The sequence below is a fragment of the Salmo salar genome, chromosome ssa05 (genome assembly GCF_905237065.1).
Source record: "Salmo salar chromosome ssa05, Ssal_v3.1, whole genome shotgun sequence".
NCBI lineage: Eukaryota > Metazoa > Chordata > Actinopteri > Salmoniformes > Salmonidae > Salmo > Salmo salar.
In genome coordinates, this window is record NC_059446.1 from 68,141,668 (window position 1) to 68,160,736 (window position 19,069).

The following is a 19,069-nucleotide window of genomic DNA, read 5'->3' on the forward strand; positions in this document are numbered from 1 at the left end:
GCAGTGTGGATATACTGTGTCTTTGTCTGCTGAGTCTCTCTTGCGCCCCGATGCAGGTTTTCAGGTCAGCGGACAGAAAATGGGAAGACGCGCACTTTTGAGGTGTGGAGTAGGATAGGAAGAAAAGAAAGAAAACTGCGGCTCAATAAAGTAAATTGCAAACACTTAGAACGCACGAGGGTCCTCTGGTGGTGACGCACAGACACTGCATTTGGTTATAGGCTATTCAATGCTGCAGCCTCAGTCTATTGAGGTATCCCCCAAAGACCGTGAAGAATAAAAATGTGCCTACCAATGCCGATGGTTTTCTACTGCACTCGAGTAGCCTGCTATCATTATGCCCTGAGGAGGCGTGGGAAACTGCGAGGGGAGGAATGCGCTAACAGGTCTCTCCTCCTGTAATGCGGCACGAGGAGGGAAGATACCCCTAGCAACAGAGCAACAAGGGAGAGGCTGTGCACAAAGGAATTCCCGTCTTCTCATCTATATAAAAATACACAGAGTAAATGTATAGTAAAGAAGAAAACATCTGCAAGTCCCTGATGGTGTAGGCAGAAAATGCATGTGATATTTTGATCATTTTGCCTCCAGTTTAATAAGCTACATTATTTCACAAGGTATGCCGTAGTTAGCCTATATTTGAGTGACCAAGATAATTTAGGGAAATTCTTCATTTCAAATATTTTTCTAATGGCATGATAAAAAGGTTTTTTATGCAGTCAACCCCCCTCTTCTTTTGAATGTGGCCACTTTCCGAGATAAAATAAATCTGACACTATTGAAAAACGGTCTTTGAAAGGTCCCCTCCCTCATCCATCCTGCAGCTAGACCTCCTTTGGCCAAGAATATATCAATAACAGTTATTTTCATTATAAAATGATAAAGCCACAGATTAGCATGCAACAATGTTTCTAAACAATAGGCTACAGCATGTTTGATGTTGCTGCACTTGTTAGGAGGTTGAATTAACTTGTCTACTATTGCCTGCAGAAAGGTGCAACATCAGCAAAACGGGTGTGCTGCATACCCATTAGAACTGCGCTACTGGGACAAGACCGTGCCAGTGATTGACAGGGAGACTGTCTACGCCAGTGACTGACAGTGGGAAAAGTTGGAACACAACACACAATTACCCATGTACATCACTTTATTTCAGTGTGGAAATATTACAATTTAAAATAGCCATAGTCAAGTTATAACTTACAAAAATCGCTTGTGTCTATGACGTATGACAGGTGTATAGCCTACAATTAAACAACCCTACTGCACCAACCAATTATGTCCTCAATACTGTCGCTGTAGATTCATTCATATAGAAAAAAAGAGAAAAGCAAAAAAAGATGTCAAGAGAACATATCAGCAGGATGGAATTTAAAAAAAGGAGCCTTGTGCTCTGGGAGACGGCCATAGTAGCACTCTACTGTCCGATGCTGCCGCCTGGTGGCGAGACTTCACATCACTTTGGACCTGAGAGCAGATAGGTGTCATGAGATGTATTGGTTTCATAAATAAAAATGATACATACAAATCAGACATTTGATAAAGACCAATATGGCAATGAAAACAAAGATATAGATGATTTTTACTTGTCACAGCCCCTGCCTCTGCCTCAGGTACTCCAGCAGGCCTAAGAGAGGAAAATTGAAAAACTAACAGGTAAACCACTAGAGCAAAATCACTACTTGGACAGTGATTAAAAAGTTTCCAGTACCTAACCAAGCCATCTAAACCCTAAAACATATGGGGGAAATGTATTAAAAATCAAACTGAGTACTGAAGCTTCTAACTCTTAAGAAACTTCTAAAAAAGCTCCTCTTAAGAGTCTAGAGATGACACTTTAATAGCCTTACAATGAATTCAGTCAAGGTCTTCTCTGCCATGTTATCAACACTATCTCTTCTTTGCCCAACTTACCGTGACTTCGGACTTGATTTGCATGGGCATTTCCGGCCTGCAGAGAGAGAGAAATTAGTGTGAAAAAGAGCTACTATGATGGAAAGCTGATATACTCTGAGGATAGCCTGAGCTGACAGGACTCTCTCCATCCTAGATGTCAAAGACACATGCCTGCTAAACTAACAGTAGAATGAAGATACCGCCTGCTAAACTAACACTAGAATGAAGATACCGCCTGCTAAACTAACACTAGAATGAAGATACCGCCTGCTAAACTAACACTAGAATGAAGATACCGCCTGCTAAACTAACACTAGAATGAAGATACCGCCTGCTAAACTAACACTAGAATGAAGATACCGCCTGCTAAACTAACACTGGAATGAAGATACCGCCTGCTAAACTAACACTAGAATGAAGATACCGCCTGCTAAACTAACACTAGAATGAAGATACCGCCTGCTAAACTAACACTAGAATGAAGATACCGCCTGCTAAACTAACACTAGAATGAAGATACCGCCTGCTAAACTAACACTAGAATGAAGATACTTCAGCAACTGATGTGTATAGAAGTTGGAATATTACATAATTTTACAAGACCCTATCCTATCCAGTAAAAAATATCCAAACTAACTGCTTGATTATTCTAAATGATTATTTGTACAGCTTGGACAGAACACTAAAGACCCAAAGCCTTCTCTTTGCACATGTGCAGTAGCAGGAGAGAGGGCACTCCCTCTGTCCCCTGTGATATCTATGACTAATGTATGGGCTGATTAATGTAATGGATGCCTGGAGTAAGAGTTAGGGTGGGTGGAGGTCTCCAGCTATGCCTGGGATGGGGTGGATGAGGGCAAGGGCAGGAGATGAGGAGGGAGGGGACAAGGCTGCATAGTGTCCAGGCCAGTTTTAGTCAGTGCCCTAGATGTGAAGATGTCTACAGGGTAGAGAGGTGTAGGGTGTCCTGGGGGTCTGGGCGTTGTGCAAGGCATGTTGGCCTGCATCCCAGCCCCCAGCAAGTAACTGATCCCAGGCTTGTTTATAAGGACTGGACTGGTAAAGAAGGGCTGTCCAATGGATCAGCATGTTGAACAGTGCAGAACTACAATAATTATGGAATGAGATTGGTACAGTAGAAATAAACTTATGGGACTAATCACATTTTATTTCAATGGGTAATTTCAATAGAAGTGTAATACTTCAAATGGTATTTTAAATATAACCGTAGTTGGGCCGACAGACTTACTGACGATGAGGACAATGCCCATGACAAACAGTACCACAGCGAAGATCAGTCCACCGATCCTCAGAGATTCATAGTCTGAAACAGAAACACATTTTTATCCCTACACACTAAGGCCCATTACTACAGAACATGTGCAAAGCACAGTGTAACTTATAACATCTTATTCAGTACATACGCAAAGCTATGCAATTATGACACCATCAATCACATTCCTGAGACAATTCAAACATACACTCCTACTGTATATGCCACGATTGATAAATCCATCAGGTTCACATCTATAGATATCTATATTCTGATTGATATTACTGCCTCAAACATAGAAGGATATTCACTGTAAGAGCTGATATCATATAATGTGTCTGTGAATGCATAGACCTACTGAAGACAGGATAGAGCAATGAACGGGTTTGATGACAGAATCTCTATTATGGTTGTGATGTGTTTAGAAATGAGACTACTAGAGCAGAGTGGGAGGGACTAGAACTGTTTGCCAGTTGAACTCCGGAAGCGTGGCCCGATGGGTCAATGTTTTCCGACGCTCCTGGAAAAATGGAGGGAAAACGCAAGCCCGTCTTGACCTCCCAGATATTTCCTGAGAAGTGTCACGTTCGCCCCCAGTGGAGTTAGTCCATGTTGATCCATCCCCCACTCACCGTAGTGAAACGCAGCATCATAGTCTGGGACGGGGAATACATGAAAACCAGATACATTTAGTGAGTGACCGCATTTTGTAGAATGTTATTATTCACAGTTATTCAATCTACATTGAAATTGCAGCTATAGTATTAAAAAAAGGGACATTAGACCACTTGTCCCCTCGCCAGCCAAAGCAGATTGAAGACAGAGCTGCGCATGAGGCCAGATGGAATGCATTGTAAAGGATCCACTGGGAGACTTCTAAAACATTGTGTCCCTAGTGGGAATTACATCTCCTTTAAAATCACACGCATTCATAGTGGTCCCTTTCAATAGAAACTTACACACCATGTTCGGAGCTAAACTAATTCAAACCTCAACTGAGTTGAGTGCAACTGGTGTGAAAAAGGCAAGTAACCAAAAAGTATGTGATTTAACTCTTTGCCAACATGCTCTTTAAAGTGAAATACAATTGGTACAATAATGTTCATTTGAAACAACAAGAAACCTTTACCTTTTTCATCCATCGTCAATGCTGGAAAACAAAAGACAGAAAGCATTAGTGATGGACAGACATTAACTCTGTGTGCTTGGTGTGAACTACGAACCTTTTATAACTGGTGTTAGGCTCTGTTTACTTTCAGAACTGTAGTCAAGTGTTCCAGAGGTTTACATTGAATGGAAATAGTGACTACTATACACATGATAGTAAAGACTGGTTGTAGTGTTCTATGCTTTAAAAAAATAAAAAATAATTGTCCACTTGTACTGAAAGTTAAGGAATGGGGCATGCACTTACACAGATTACACCACTGGGTGATGCGATACACAGTGCATGCTTTTAAATACAATCTGGCAACACTCAGGTGGCTCTCTCCTCATAAGAGTAAAGGGGAAGCAGCAAAATGCAGTGTACAATAAGCAGCTCTGTTGAAAACAGTGGAAATGCTAATGCTACAATGATGCAAGACACCACAGAGTCCTGATGCATTAATAACCATACCCACTCTGCAGTCATTACCTAAGGCGAGTGACCCATGTCAGCTCAAGTAGATGCTGTAATAAAGCAGACTTCACTGTGTGTGTGTGTGTGTGTGTGTGTGCGCGCGCACACGCACGTTGGCTTGTGCAGAGCGAGTAACCACATCTTTCCTCACAATACCACTAAGAATCTAAATCACATGGATGTCACGTTATCTGATCACCAAACAACAAATACATGACTCCTGCTTCGTTGAGTACAGAGGTTATAGAACCACTTCTTGAAGAATCCAAGGTGTAGTACAATAATCACTGCTCAGCTCTAACAACGAAATGCTCCTCTGATTGGCTCATCTCGTATCTGCTGACATTTTCATTTTTTCTTCTAAAGGATGTCATAGAACGACAACCCGAGCCAGCAGGGCTTTTTATGGTGCAGTAGATAAGCCTAATGTCCGACAAACACTTCCGTTTGGTGTCATTCCTCTCCATTACCAGCGGAACTCATATCCTGCCCAAATCACCCTGTTGACTGAGGAGAAAAACTACTAATGTAGGGCAATCTGCTCAGGAACAAGTCAGCACAACACAACCCAAAGTGCAGTGTAGGACTGCCTAGCGCCACATGCTACTACAATATGGGAGGCTTGGCTGCACACCAAATGACCGATTACTAAAATGCCTCACATGAGAAAAAGGCTAATCCTGGCCAGGAAAGCAAAGGCTCTTTCTTACACCAGTCTAGATGAGCCCATTTCAAATGAACTAGATTTAATCATAACTTGAAATCCTTACACAATAGTATTTAAATATAGTTGCGCAATATGTAAGTACAGACAGAGCAAAGCTAGTTACTCTACAGAGAGCCATACTCTAGGGCAGGGGTATCAAACTCATTCTATGGAGGGCCTAGTGTCTGCTGGTCTTTGCTTTTTCCTTTCAATTAAGACCTAGACAACCAGGCGAGGGGAGTTCTTTACTAATTCAAGCGGAGTGAAAACCCAGACACTCGGCCCTGAGAAAAAGGCTAATCCTGATTGAAATGAGTTCGACACGTGTGCTCTATGGCAGAGTTTCCCAAACTCTGTCCTGATACCCCGATGATGAGATATTTCAATCAGCTGTGTAGTGTTAGGGCAAAAACCAAAATGTGCACCCAGAGGAGACCCCAGGACTGAATTTGATGAAACCCTGCTCTAGGGCAACTGACCAGCCAATAACAAATATGTCTATGCATTCTCAGTGCCCATTCCAAAACAGACAGCATGTTTCTCATTCCTTTATGACAACACTGAGGCATCCAATAAAACAAACTTACCTGGCATGTCCCTGCCTATAGATGACCCTGTTAGTATAGACAGACCAGCTCATTCTTTAAATCACTGGCACTCTTAAGACACTACAAGTTTGCTAAAATATGACGCTACACACTTTCCTTTATCACACTGCAGTGTCTCCCCTACATGCATTGGCTGACACTGTAAAATAATAAATACATTATATATGCCCCAGGAACCACCCCCTCCCTCACTAACTGCCACCACTGCTGAAAAACACCACACTGTGAATGACCTTTCCAGTTTCTCTACAGACAGCCATACTCTAGGACAGGGTTTCCCAACCCCACCCACCCCCCAGACATTTCACACTTTTGTTTTAACCCTAAATGGACACACCTGCTTCAATTAGTCAACTAATCAACAACTAATCATCAACTAATCATCAACTAATCATCAACTAATCATCAACTAATCATCAACTAATCATCAAGCCTTTGACTAATTGAATCAGGTGTGCCCATTTAGGGTTAAAACAAAAGTGTGTAATGTCTGGGGGGGCTAGAGGAAAGGGTTGGGAAACCCTGTTCTAGAGTATGGCTGTCTTGAAGCCCCGGACAAAAACACCAAGTTCAACTCATCGAGGATTCAATGTTTAGTTGACAAGTTGAATCAGGTTTGTTAGTCCAGGGCTACAATAAAAATGTGTAGTGTAAAAAACAAGGGTTATTAGAGGACTGGAGCTGGGAAACACTGCTCTAGGGCAACTGATAAGCCAACAACAAAGATGGCCATGCATTCTGTGTCCATTCCAAGGCTGACAGACTGCATTTCTCATTCCTTTGGCACAACTGAGGCATCCAATGCACTGCAAACTTACCTGGCATCTCCCTGCCAAATCCTGACCCTGTTAGTACAGACAGACCAGCTCATTCTTTAATCACTGGCACTCTGAATAAAACATTACACTTCCCTCAACCACACTGTGAACGCTCCTCAGTCACCATTCAAGTGCTGGGGTCAAGTATTTTGAGAGAGAAGCTCAAACAAAAAAAGAGTGAGAGGGAAAAGCTCACCCAAAGCAGCAGGAACACAGGAGCAGAAGGCCACCAACAGAGAGAGATCCATGTCACCTGGAGACAAAGGGAAACAACCACCAGAAACATTAAGGACCTCCCAAAGACAAGAGACTGAAAGTGTAGGAGAAAAATGGCAAAACAGAAAGCAAATACTTTAGTTGAGAACCAAGTTCAATCCCCTGGGGGGGACGCAAGTTGATACATGACTATTACATATTTCAAGCATAATGTAATGGAAAGACTTATGGGCTCATAATGAGGAAACATAACAGGCTTACACAGTTGTCCAGACCAGAAGAGTGTTGAAGTTCTCCCACCACCAGTGTCTGACAGGTCTGGTTGTGGGGGGAATAGGTGCAGATCCCAGTGGTTTAACATCAGCCTTGTTGCTGAACACATACAGCTTTGTATCTGAGGGGACCAGCAGAGCTGGTCACAAAATCCTGCAACTTTAACACGTCACTATCAAAGAAAGGACTGTTCTTGAAATCAAGCCAATCTCTCTCAAGAAATGAAACTACAGGGAAAAGGTACATCTATAGAATTATTCTTGACTTCACATTCCTTGTTTGTGCCCCTGACCGTGGGGAGGAATTAAACATTGAGGTGACGCTTTCAAACAACCCCAACATCTTGTGATCTTATAGCTGACCTGTTATGGAGGCCATGGTCTGTTGCTGCTGGACTTAAACAGTTCTCCCATGATCTCTTTATGTTATTAGCTCCTGACTCGGGGTAAGGGAAGAGGGGGCTATTTCAGTCTCTGCACTGTAGAACACGGGTGTCCTGTCCTGGCAGTTTGGGGTGCAGGGAGGAGAGACCCGGGTTGAGTTGCACTTGATATTTGGTCAGTGGGTTAAAGACATACAGTGCCTTCAGAAAGTATTCACACCCCTTTACTTTTTCTATGTTTTGTTTAGTTACAAAGTGGGGTTAACATTTATTTAATTGGAATTTGTTAACGATCTACACAAAATACTCTGTAATGTCAAAGTGGAAGACAAATTCTAACATTTGTAAAAAATATATATATAAAAAAATATTGTGAAATAAATTAATATATCTTGATTAGGTAAGTATTCAACCCCCTAAGTCAATAAATGTTAGAATCACCTTTCGCAGCAATTACAGCTGAGTGTCTTTCTGGGTAAATATCTAAGAGTTTCCACACCTGGACTGTACAACATTTGCCCAATATTCTTCTCAAAATTCTTCAAGCTCTGTCCAATTGGTTGTTGATTATGGCTAGACAACCATTTTCAGGTATTGCCATAGATTTTCAAGTAGATTTAAGTCAAAACTGTAACTTACTTGGCCACTCAGGAACATTCACTTTCTTCTAGGTAAGCAACTCCAGTGTAGATTTGGCCTTGTGTTTTAGGTTACTGTCTTGCTGAAAGCTGAATTAATCTCCCAGTGTCTGGTGTAAAGCAGACAACCAGGTTTTCCTCTAGAATTTTGCCTGTGCTTAGCTCCATTCCATTTCTTTTTTATCCTGAAAAGCTCTCTAGTCCTAAACGATTACAAGCATACCCATAACATGATACAGCCACCACTATGCTTGAAAATATGGAGAGTGGTACTCAGTAATGCGCTGTATTGGATTTGCCCCAAACATAACATGTTGTATTCATGACAAAAAGTGAATTGCTTTGCCACATTTTTTGCAGTATTACTTTAGTGCCTTGTTGCAAACAGGATTATGTTTTGTAATATATTTATTCTGTACAGGCTTCCTTCTTTTCATTGTCAATTAGGTTAATATTGTGGAATAACCACAATGTTGTTGATCCATCCCCAGTTCTCTCCTACTGTATCACAGCCATTAAACTCTGTAACTGTTTTAAAGTCACTACTGGCCTCATGGTGAAATCCCTGAGCGGTTTCCTTCCTGAGTTAGGAACGACGCCTGTATCTTTGTTGTGACTGGGTGTATTGATACACCATCCAAAGTGTAATAAATAACTTCACCATGCTCAAAGAGATATTCATTGTCTGCTTTTTAAAAATTGTATAAATGTTTTGACCCATCTACCAATAGGTGCCCTTCTTTGCGAGGCATTGGAAAACTTCCCTGGTCTTTGTGTTTGAATCTGTGTTTGAAATTCACTCTTCAACTGAGGGACCTTACAGATAATTGTATGTGTAGGTTAGAGATATGAGGTTGTCATTAAAAAAATCATGTTAAACACTATTATTACACACAGAGTGAGTACATGCAACCTGTTAAGCACATTCTTTACTCCTGAACTTATTTAGGCTTGCCATAACAAAGCAGTTGAATAATAATTGACATTTCCGCTTTTCATTTTTTATTAATTTGTAAAAAAATAAATAGAAAAACATAATTCCACTTTGACATTATATCTAGATATCATTAAATCTAAGTTTCAACCATTTGAAATTCAGGCTGTAACAACAACATTTGGAAAATGTCAAGGGGTGTGAATACTTTTTGAAGGCACTGTAACTCAGCTGTTTTTTTTCTCAGCTGGAATGTGCAGTCACTGCTCACGACGGCATGCCGCATATCGCTACAGTCTGTTTTTCACACATAGGCCATTCTTTCTACAGATGTTCGTCCAAGCCCTTCTAGATTTTCACATCAAGTGTTAACTGGCCGTGGCTCTTCAACCAAACTCCCAGACTGGAGTTTTGTTTGTGGAGGCATTGGCACCCTAGGCAGAAAGTGTCCTGAGTTTTGTTACAGACAGCAGATAAGCCTAAATGTTTCTTTAAACAAAATCTTGTTTGTTGGAGAGCTGCAGAAAAATGTACTCACCTGACACTAATCTCTAGGGAACTGTGAGCATATTTGATTCATGTGCAGAACATGATTGTGGGATTGTGGGATAATTGAACAGTGAACATACAAATTAGCCATATTATATATCTAATTATGTATTCATTGCATCACCTGTCAGATTAAGTCACTGTCCTCAGGACTTCTGTACAACTTCTGTACAACTGAAATATGATAATTAAGAACTACTCTGGCAGCAGATGAGGTAGCAGAACTCATACTATACATTATGTAGATTTCCATATGAAGAAATACCATACTGTGATGGGCATCAGATGGCCTGTAGTTAACATCATAATTTGACATAGCCATTAAAACGATTAGCCCCAATGACTCTGATCAGAGCCCGTCTTTTGGCACAGACCCTATCTGTTCCATCCCTAGCCCAAGGCATAGAGAAGCTGTTCCATACGGCGACTATAACTATTCATACTTTTGGTTTCTGAGTTGGAGCAGTGTGGCATGGTTTAGAGAGAAACAGGGATTTAAATACTCAAACCAGGGCTTAAGAACGGGACTAACAACAAAGGACTGCCAATCAATATCTTAATCTGCCAAATGCTGCAAGAGTTATAGCAAAGGCCAATAATCGTGTTTGTTACAGCATTCTACTTTAAAGAAGACTAGGCTCACCCTCAAGTAAACAAAGTTTAAACTAAGTTATTCTTATAAAATACTTTTAACCTCCGTCATGGTTTTTATCTAGCCCATTAGGCTATAGATAGCTACTTCTCATGCCTAGAGAGTTGTGAGGTTATTGCATTTTGCCTGAACTGATAAGGACAAATAAAAAGTAAGAAAAGTAGACTTACCTACTACAAGCACCGAAACTGTTAACCCAGTCAGTTTTGAAAAGTTATGGTACAGCAGGCCTATGCCAACTGATGGCCTGCGACCGAATGTGGCTCGCGGGTGATTTTATTTGTCCACCCAAGTTTTCTGAGCAAAAAAAAAGGTTTTGAAATGAGTTTTATTGAACATAAAAGACGGTAAAAACTAAAGCAAATCAGCTCCAAGTGATTTTAATTTTGTAAATCTGTTCCAAAGTATTCCCACGCATAATGAAGAGATATGTGACCATATACAAATTTAAGCAAGGTTTGAAATGATTATGTTTTACTCAAATATTATACACTACATGACCAAAGGTATGTGGACACATGCTCGTTGAACATCTCAGTCCAAAATCATGGGCATTAATATGGAGTTTGTTCCCCCTTTGCTGCTATAACAGCCTCCACTCTTCTGGGAAGGCTTTCCACTACATGTTGGAACATTGCTGCGGGGACTTACTTCCATTCAGCCACAAAAGCATTAGTGAGGTCGGGCATTGATGTTGGGCAATTAGGCCTGGCTCGCAGTCAGAGTTTAAATTCATCCCAAAAGTGTTCGATGGGGTTGAGGTCAGGGCTCTGTGCAGTCCAGTCAAGTTCTTCCACACTGATCTCAACAAACAATTTCTGTATGGACTTTGCTTTGTGCATGGGGGCATTGTCATGCTGAAACAGGAAAGGGCCTTCCCCAAAGATGGTGAAGCGTGATTCATCACTCCAGAGAACTGCCAACTAGCAAGTGTATTCACTGATATTTTCAACCTCTCCCTGACAGAGTCTGTAATGCCTACATGTTTGCTCTTTAATTAACCATCTTACATATAAAACCTTATTTGTTCATCAAAAATTGTGAATATCTCACCACTGGTTAATGAGAAGGGTGTGCTTGAAAGGATGCACATAATTCTGCAATGTTAGGTTGTATTGGAGAGAGTTTCAGTTTAAATCATTTTCCACACACAGTGCCTGTATTTAGTTTTCATGCTTGGTAGGGTAGAGAATCCACTCTCACATAGGTACATGTTTGCAAAGGCCATCAGTGTCTTAACAGCGCGATTTGCCAAGGTAAGATACTCTGAGCGCAGCCCAATCCAGAAATCTGGCAGTGGCTTCTGATTAAATTCAATTTTCACAGAACCACTTGTTGCATAAACGTAATGGACAAATACCAAAAGCTGTGCCAGGCCCGCCACGTCTGTTGACTCATACAGCAGTAACGCGGCACTGCCACGGATATGGCTTGTATGCGAAGCAGTAATTGTTTTAAAACATCTCCTGCCATGTCACTGATGCGTCGTGAAACAGTGTTGTTTGATGAAGGAATTGTCTGTATAGTTTTTTGGGCCTTTCCCCCAGCATTGTCCCAGCCATATCCGCGGCAGCAGGAAGAATTAAGTCCTCCACAATAGCATGGGGCTTGCCTGTCCTAGCCACTCGGTAGCTCACCATATACGACACTTCTAGCCCCTTCATATTAATGGTATCTGTTGCTTTTATACATGTCTTACTAATTGAAAGTCATCTTTATTCTTGCTCAAAAAACTCCCTTGGCTTATTTTTCAAATTGGCATGTTTTGTTTCTAAATGCCTGCGCAAGAGTGAAGGTTTCATCGAGTTGTGAGATAGTACTTTTACACATATAACACACTGTGGCTGAGGAAAGGCACTACTCCCAATATAAGTGAACCCCAAATCAATGTAGTTCTTATCATATTTAATATTTGCGCCTCTTCGATGGTCCAACGTCCCTGTCTGTTGTTCGGTGCTTTTCCGGGCTGCATCAGATTCACAACTGTCAGTGTCCATGGTAGCTGGGTTAACATCAAATGTAGAATTACTGGTGTTATCATTGGATGTGCTCGTGGAAGCAGAACAACTTGTGTCGTCGACAGGTGCAGGTGTAGTACTGCTGGTAGTACTACCAGTAGAGCTGGTATGTGTCTCTATGGACGCGGCCTTACTTTAAAAAAAAATCATTTATCAATTATTGAGCAAACGGAATGAGCAGCAGCTACGTTTAGCTACATACGGACCGTTAGTGGAATTCCCATGAGAGAGTAACGGTAAATGTGATTGGATGTTAATTATTTGACTAGGCTACCTGTATTTGACCTTGTGTTGTTATTTTGCTTAACACTAGATGGTTTCATTTTATTTTTTGGCAGTAAAACGAGGCTACTCAGACGAGAAAAAAACCTCACCAAAATGTATAAGCCATTGGAAAATATAAATGGACTGTTTGAATATGTGAAGATTTTAAATGCTTTTATTTGCATACCACCCCAACAGATCCACAGATGATGCAATCTCAATCGTACTCCACACTGCCCTTTCCCACCTGGACAAAAGGAACACCTATGTGAAAATGCTGTTCATTGACTACAGCTCAGCATTCAACACCATAGTGCCCACAAAGCTCATCACTAAGCTAAGGACCCTGGGACTAAACACCTCCCTCTGCAACTGGATCCTGGACTTCCTGACGGGCCGCCCCCAGGTGGTCAGGGTAGACAATAAAGGTCGACCGATTAATCGGAATGGACGATTAATTAGGGCCGATTTCAAGTTTTCATAACAATCGGTAATCGGTATTTTTGGCCACCGATTTGCCGATTTTTATTTGATTCGATTTTTTTATTTTTTTACACCTTTATTTACCTAGGCAAGTCAGATTAAGAACACATTCTTATTTTCAATGACGGCTTAGGAACAGGGGTTAACTGCCTTGTTCAGGGGGGATTCGGGGATTCGTTTTTGCAACCTTCTGGTTACTAGTCCAACGCTCTAACCACCTGCCTTACATTGCACTCCACGAGGAGCCTGCATGGCAGGCTGACTACCTGTTACGCGAGGGCAGCAAGAAGCCAAGGTAAGTTGCTAACTAGCATTAAACTTATCTTATAAAAAACTATCAATCTTAACATAATCACTAGTTAACGACACATGGTTGATGATATTACTAGTTTATCTAACGTGTCCTGCGTTGCACATAATCGATGCGGTGCCTGTTAATTTCTCATCGAATCACAGCCTACTTCGACAAGCGGGTGATGATTTAACAAGCGCATTTGCGAAAAAAGCACTGTCGTTGCACCAACGTACCTAACCATAAACATCAATGCCTTTCTTTAAAATCAATACACAAGTATATATTTTTAAACCTGCATATTTAGATAATATTGCCTGCTAACATGAAATTGTGTCACTGCTCTTGCGTTCATTGCCTGGCTCGTTGCGAACTAATTTGCCAGAATTTTACATAATTATGACATACCATTGAAGGTTGTGCAATGTAACAGGAACATTTAGACTTAGGGATGCGACCCGTTAGATAAAATACGGACCGGTTCCGTATTTCACTGAAAGAAAAAAACGTTTTTTTTTTCGAGATGATAGTTTCCGGATTCGACCATATTAATTTTACATTTACATTTACGTAATTTAGCAGACGCTCTTATCCAGAGCAACTTAATGACCTAAGGCTCGTATTTCTGTGTGTTTATTATATTATAATTAAGTCTATGATTTGATAGAGCAGTCTGACTGAGCGGTGGTAGGCACCAGCATGCTTGTAAGCATTCATTCATACAGCACTTTCGTGTGTTTTGCCAGCAGCTCTTCGCAATGCATTGCGCTGTTTATGACTTCAAGCCTGTCAACTCCCAAGATTAGGCTGGTGTAACCGATGTGAAATGGCTAGCTAGTTAGCGGGTGCGCGCTAATAGCGTTTCAAACGTCACTCGCTCTGAAACTTGGAGTAGTTGTTCCCCTTGCTCTGCATGGTTAACGCTGCTTTGAGGGTGGCTGTTGTCGATGTGTTCCTGGTTCGAGCCCAGGTAGGAGCGAGGAGAGGGACGGAAGCTATACTGTTACACTGGCAATACTAAAGTGCCTATAAGAACATCCAATAGTCAAAGGTATATGAAATACAAATCGTATAGAGAGAAATAGTCATATAATTCCTATAATAACTACAACCTAAAACTTCTTACCTGGGAATATTGAAGACTTATGTTAAAAGGAACCACCAGCTTTCATATGTTCCCATGTTCTGAGCAAGGAACTTAAACGTTAGCTTTCTTACATGGCACATATTGCACTTTTACTTTCTTCTCCAACACTTTGTTTTTGCATTATTTAAACCAAATTGAACATGTTTCATTATTTATTTGAGGCAAAATTGATTTTATTGATGTAGTATATTAAGTTAAAATAAGTGTTCATTCAGTATTGTTGTAATTGTCATGATTACAAATAATTTCAAAAAATAATAAAAAATAAAAATAAAATAAAAATTGGCCGATTAATGGCATCGCCTTTTTTGGTCCTCCAATAATCGGTATCGGCGTTGAAAAATCATAATCGGTCAACCTCTAGTAGACAACAACACGTCTGCCACGCTGATCCTCAACACTGGGGCCTCTCAGGGGTGCGTGCTTAGTCCCCTCCTGTACTCCCTGTTCAAACACGACTCCAACAACATCATTAAGTTTGCTGACGACACAACAGTAGTAGGTCTGATCGCCTACAATGATGAGACAGCCTATAGGGAGGTCAGAGACCTGGCTGTGTAGTTCCAGGACAACAACCTCTCCCTCAATGTGAGCAAGACAAAGGAGCTGATTGTGGACTACAGAAAAAGGCTGGCCAAACAGGCCCCCATTAACATTGACGGGGCTGTAGTGGAGCGGGTGGAGAGCTTCAAGTTCTTTGGTGTCCACAAACACACCAAGACAGTTGTGAAGAGGGCGCGACAACACCTTTTCCCCCTCAGGAGACTGAAAAGATTTGGCATGGGTCCCCAGATCCTCAAAAAGTTCTACAGCTGCACCATCAAGAGCATCCTGACCGGTTGCATCACCGCCTGGTATGGCAACTGCTCGGCATCTGACCGTAAGGCGCTACAGAGGCAAAGCTTCCTGCCATCCAGGACCTATATACCAGGCGGTGTCAGAGGAAAGCCCAAAAAATTGTCAAAGACTCCAGTGAACCAAGTTAAACTTTTCTCTCTGCTACCACATGGCAAGCGGTACCGGAGTGCTAACAGCTTCTACCTCCAAGCCATAAGACTGCTGAACAATTAATCAAATGGCCACCCGGACTATTTACATTGACACCCCCCCATTTGTTTTTACACTGCTGCTCGCTGTTGTTAACTATGCATAGTCACTTCACCTCTACATACATGTACAAATTACCTCGACTAACCTGTACCCCTGCACATTGAATCGGTACCAGTATTCCCTCTATATAGCCTCATTATTGTTATTTTATTGTGTTTGTTTTTGTATTATTTTTTACTTTATTTGGTAAATACTTTAACTCTTTCTTGAACTGCACTGCTGGTTAAGGGCTTGTAAGTAAGCATTTCACCATAAGGTCTACACCTGTTGTATTCGGCGCATGAGACAAATAACGTTTGATTTGATTTGAACGTGTTCCACTGCTCCAAAGTCCAATGGCAGTGAACTTTACACCATTCTAGAAGATGCTTGGCTTTGCGCATGTTGATCTTAGGCTTGTAAAGCTCCCGACGAACAGTTATTGTGCTGACGTTGCTTCCAGAGGCCGTTTGTAACTCGGTAGTGAGTGTTGCAACCGATGACAGATGATTTTTACACGCATTCAGCGATCCCATTCTGTGAGCGTGTGTAGCCTACCACTTCGCAACTGAGCCGTTGTTGCTCCTAGACATTTCCACTTCACAATAACAGCACTTACAGTTGGCCGGGGCAGCTCTAGCAGGGCAGAAATCTGACGATCTGACTTGTTGGAAAGGTGGCATCCTATGACGGTGCTACATTAAAAGTCACTGAGCTCTTCAGTAAAGCCATTCTACTGCCAATGTTCGTCTATGGAGATTGCATGGCTGTGTGGTCAATTTTATACACCTGTCAGCAATGGGTGTGGCTGATCTAGCCAAATCCACTAATTTGAAGGGCTGTCCACATACTTTTGTATATATATATGATCAGTAATTCAGAGTTAATTCAGAGTCTTTCTTCAATTGGCCCGAGACCAAGCTGCATGTAACTGTTTTAAAAATCACTTGACCGATAACTCAATGTGTATCTACTGATGGTATTAAATCAGGTTACCTGTAAATTACGAAAGGTGTCCCACGGGGGTCAATCAGTTACCTAAAAGTGTATTTACTTTTCTTACACCTTATTTGTGGAACAAGCTTAAAAGCTCTTAAACTTGATATTTTGGTGTCTCTCGGGCAATCCAGAAACATGATTGCGGACCTTATTGCTGATGAATGTGTTTGTTTTTATGACAATGTTTTTCTTTCTATGTGCATTTTGTATTTATATTTTGATGTGTGTATTTTCTGTAATTTATGTAATTCAGGACTCATCTGTAAAATATACCTTCGTCTCAGTAGGACTCCCTGATAAAATAAAGGTGAAATAAATAAATACAAAATGTATGGTCACGTGCTCTCAAAGATATTTAGAAATCGTTCAAATGTAATGATATGGGGAACATTCTATCGACTAAATGTTCTTAAACCAACGGAAAACATGGCTTACTTGCAAGGCTATTTAAATACATTTAGCAAATTATACACAAACTTTAAAGCTGTGCGCACAGGTCAATAACAGTTTTCTTCCCCAAAGCACATGTATAACGGCCTGTCAGAGCAGTCACGTTGTTGTCGCCAAGTTGTTCACATGTTTTGACGGGGAAAATTGCCTTTTGGTAAACGATTTATGGCGAATGAAAACAAATTACCTGTCAGAAGTCCAATTAATGGAAAAGAGGTGACTGTGGAGATTAGATGAATAATAAAAAGGCTTAGGTCGCTGCCTTGCCTCCGCTCCTTCAGAAACAATGTTTCTAGTGTTCTAATTTATCGACACAAAAAGTCCGCTTTTGAAAAACTGATAAAACTCGATTTAATGAGCGTACTTAATGTACAGAAATGAATGAAAATCTGGTCCTGAAATGTTTCTCCTGAAACATCCAGCAAAGTTTTCGTAGTCTGGTATATTTGAGCGTGGCGAGGGAAACAGGGGGGAGGGGGTTAGGGGTTGGTCTGAGAAGAAATGCAATCTGCCCTCCAAAATTACCCTGCTACTGAGGGGTAAACAACCTTACCACCAGCTCTATTTTGATGTTTGTTTTTCACCACCATTTTCACATTTTCGGGCAATTTGTTGTACACCATCCTAAAACGAAAATACATGCTATAACGCTTGCTTGTTCTGCCCACTATAATTAATTTGCTCCCACTGGAAACGACAGTCTGTGCTCTATCTTGGGTTAGTTATACAAATCTCTGATGATGCCTTTGCAGCTGAATGGAGGACACTTTATGTACAACTACGAGCCGGTCCATGGGTGACACGAGTGCATTACCGGGAAGGCACGTCAATCTTAGACAATAGTGCAGATATAGCGCCCACTATCGGCTGTTTAGGCTACCCTGAATCGGTTTTAGGCTGTTTAATAAAATAACAATTGTGTGCCGTTATTTGGCATTTTGAAACTATTTTCCATATAATTATTTCACAGTTCAAAACAAGTTTAGCACTGTATGTTAGGTCTGAGTGAGGTAACATTTACAGTGGGAGTTTCCTAAGCATGCAGAAAGTGGGGTATAGTCTTTTCTATCTCTAAGATTGGCCCAGCAGTTGTAAGGTTGGCCCAGCAGCTGTAAGTTTGGCCCAGCAGTTTCGAACAGAGGCAACAGAACAGAGTCAGTTCCAGGTTAGTGGGAATTAGGCTAGAACAAAACAAGAAAATTACAAACCCTGGAAAAAAACTAAAGGCTACGTTTGGTTAAAGGTTACGCCAACTTGGCTTGGGCCCTAAAATGTTAGCTACATGCTATCCCACACATCAAGACTTTTCCATGTAGGCCTACTGCCATCAGTAGCCTGCCTAGCCCTCAAATCATTGAGTAATAGCCTCAAGTGGATGTTGAACTACAGGCGAAAGTTCCGAATCCAGTTCAACATACACTCAAGGGCTCACCATGGCGGGGCTGTCCAGGTGAGCTATACATTCAACTTCTGCATAAAGTTCAACATCCACTCGAGGGCTCCCTCTTGCGGGCTGTCCAGGTGCACTATACAGTATATCTTGGAGCCCTCGAGGGGATGTTGAGCGGGATTCAAGGATGTCTCCGTCAGGGGGAGCCACTGCTCAACTGGATGCGAAAGTGTAACCAGATCTCAACAGATTCTGTGGTGGTTTGCATTTTGCCTGTACATTTCATAATAAAAAAATATTCTAACAGGCTTATATGTTGTTTTGGACTGTTTTTAAGACATTCATTAAGATTAAACTTGACTGTTATTGTT

The 19,069-nt window shown here is 41.3% G+C and overlaps 1 protein-coding gene across 5 annotated transcripts; it reads right to left on the reverse strand.

Annotated features, from left to right (window-relative positions):
• Positions 1-1,129: 1,129 nt before the first annotated feature.
• LOC106605627 (FXYD domain-containing ion transport regulator 6) lies at positions 1,130-17,798 on the reverse strand. Of its 5 annotated transcripts, XM_014201484.2 has the most exons (11): positions 17,496-17,796; positions 7,400-7,570; positions 7,119-7,175; positions 6,923-6,949; positions 6,084-6,110; positions 4,299-4,319; positions 3,802-3,825; positions 3,146-3,220; positions 1,915-1,951; positions 1,587-1,627; positions 1,130-1,467 (listed from the first exon to the last, which is right to left on the reverse strand). In XM_014201484.2, the coding sequence occupies exons 2-11, from the start codon at positions 7,518-7,520 to the stop codon at positions 1,457-1,459; spliced, it is 441 nt and encodes a 146-aa protein (XP_014056959.1). In that variant the 5' UTR covers positions 7,521-7,570; positions 17,496-17,796; the 3' UTR covers positions 1,130-1,456. The 5 variants fall into 5 exon arrangements, with proteins under 5 accessions (XP_014056959.1, XP_014056961.1, XP_045574607.1 ...); XM_014201486.2 differs by lacking the exon at positions 7,400-7,570 and having other exon boundaries at positions 17,496-17,798; XM_045718651.1 differs by lacking the exon at positions 6,084-6,110 and having other exon boundaries at positions 17,496-17,795.
• Between the last annotated feature and the right edge of the window lie 1,271 nt (positions 17,799-19,069).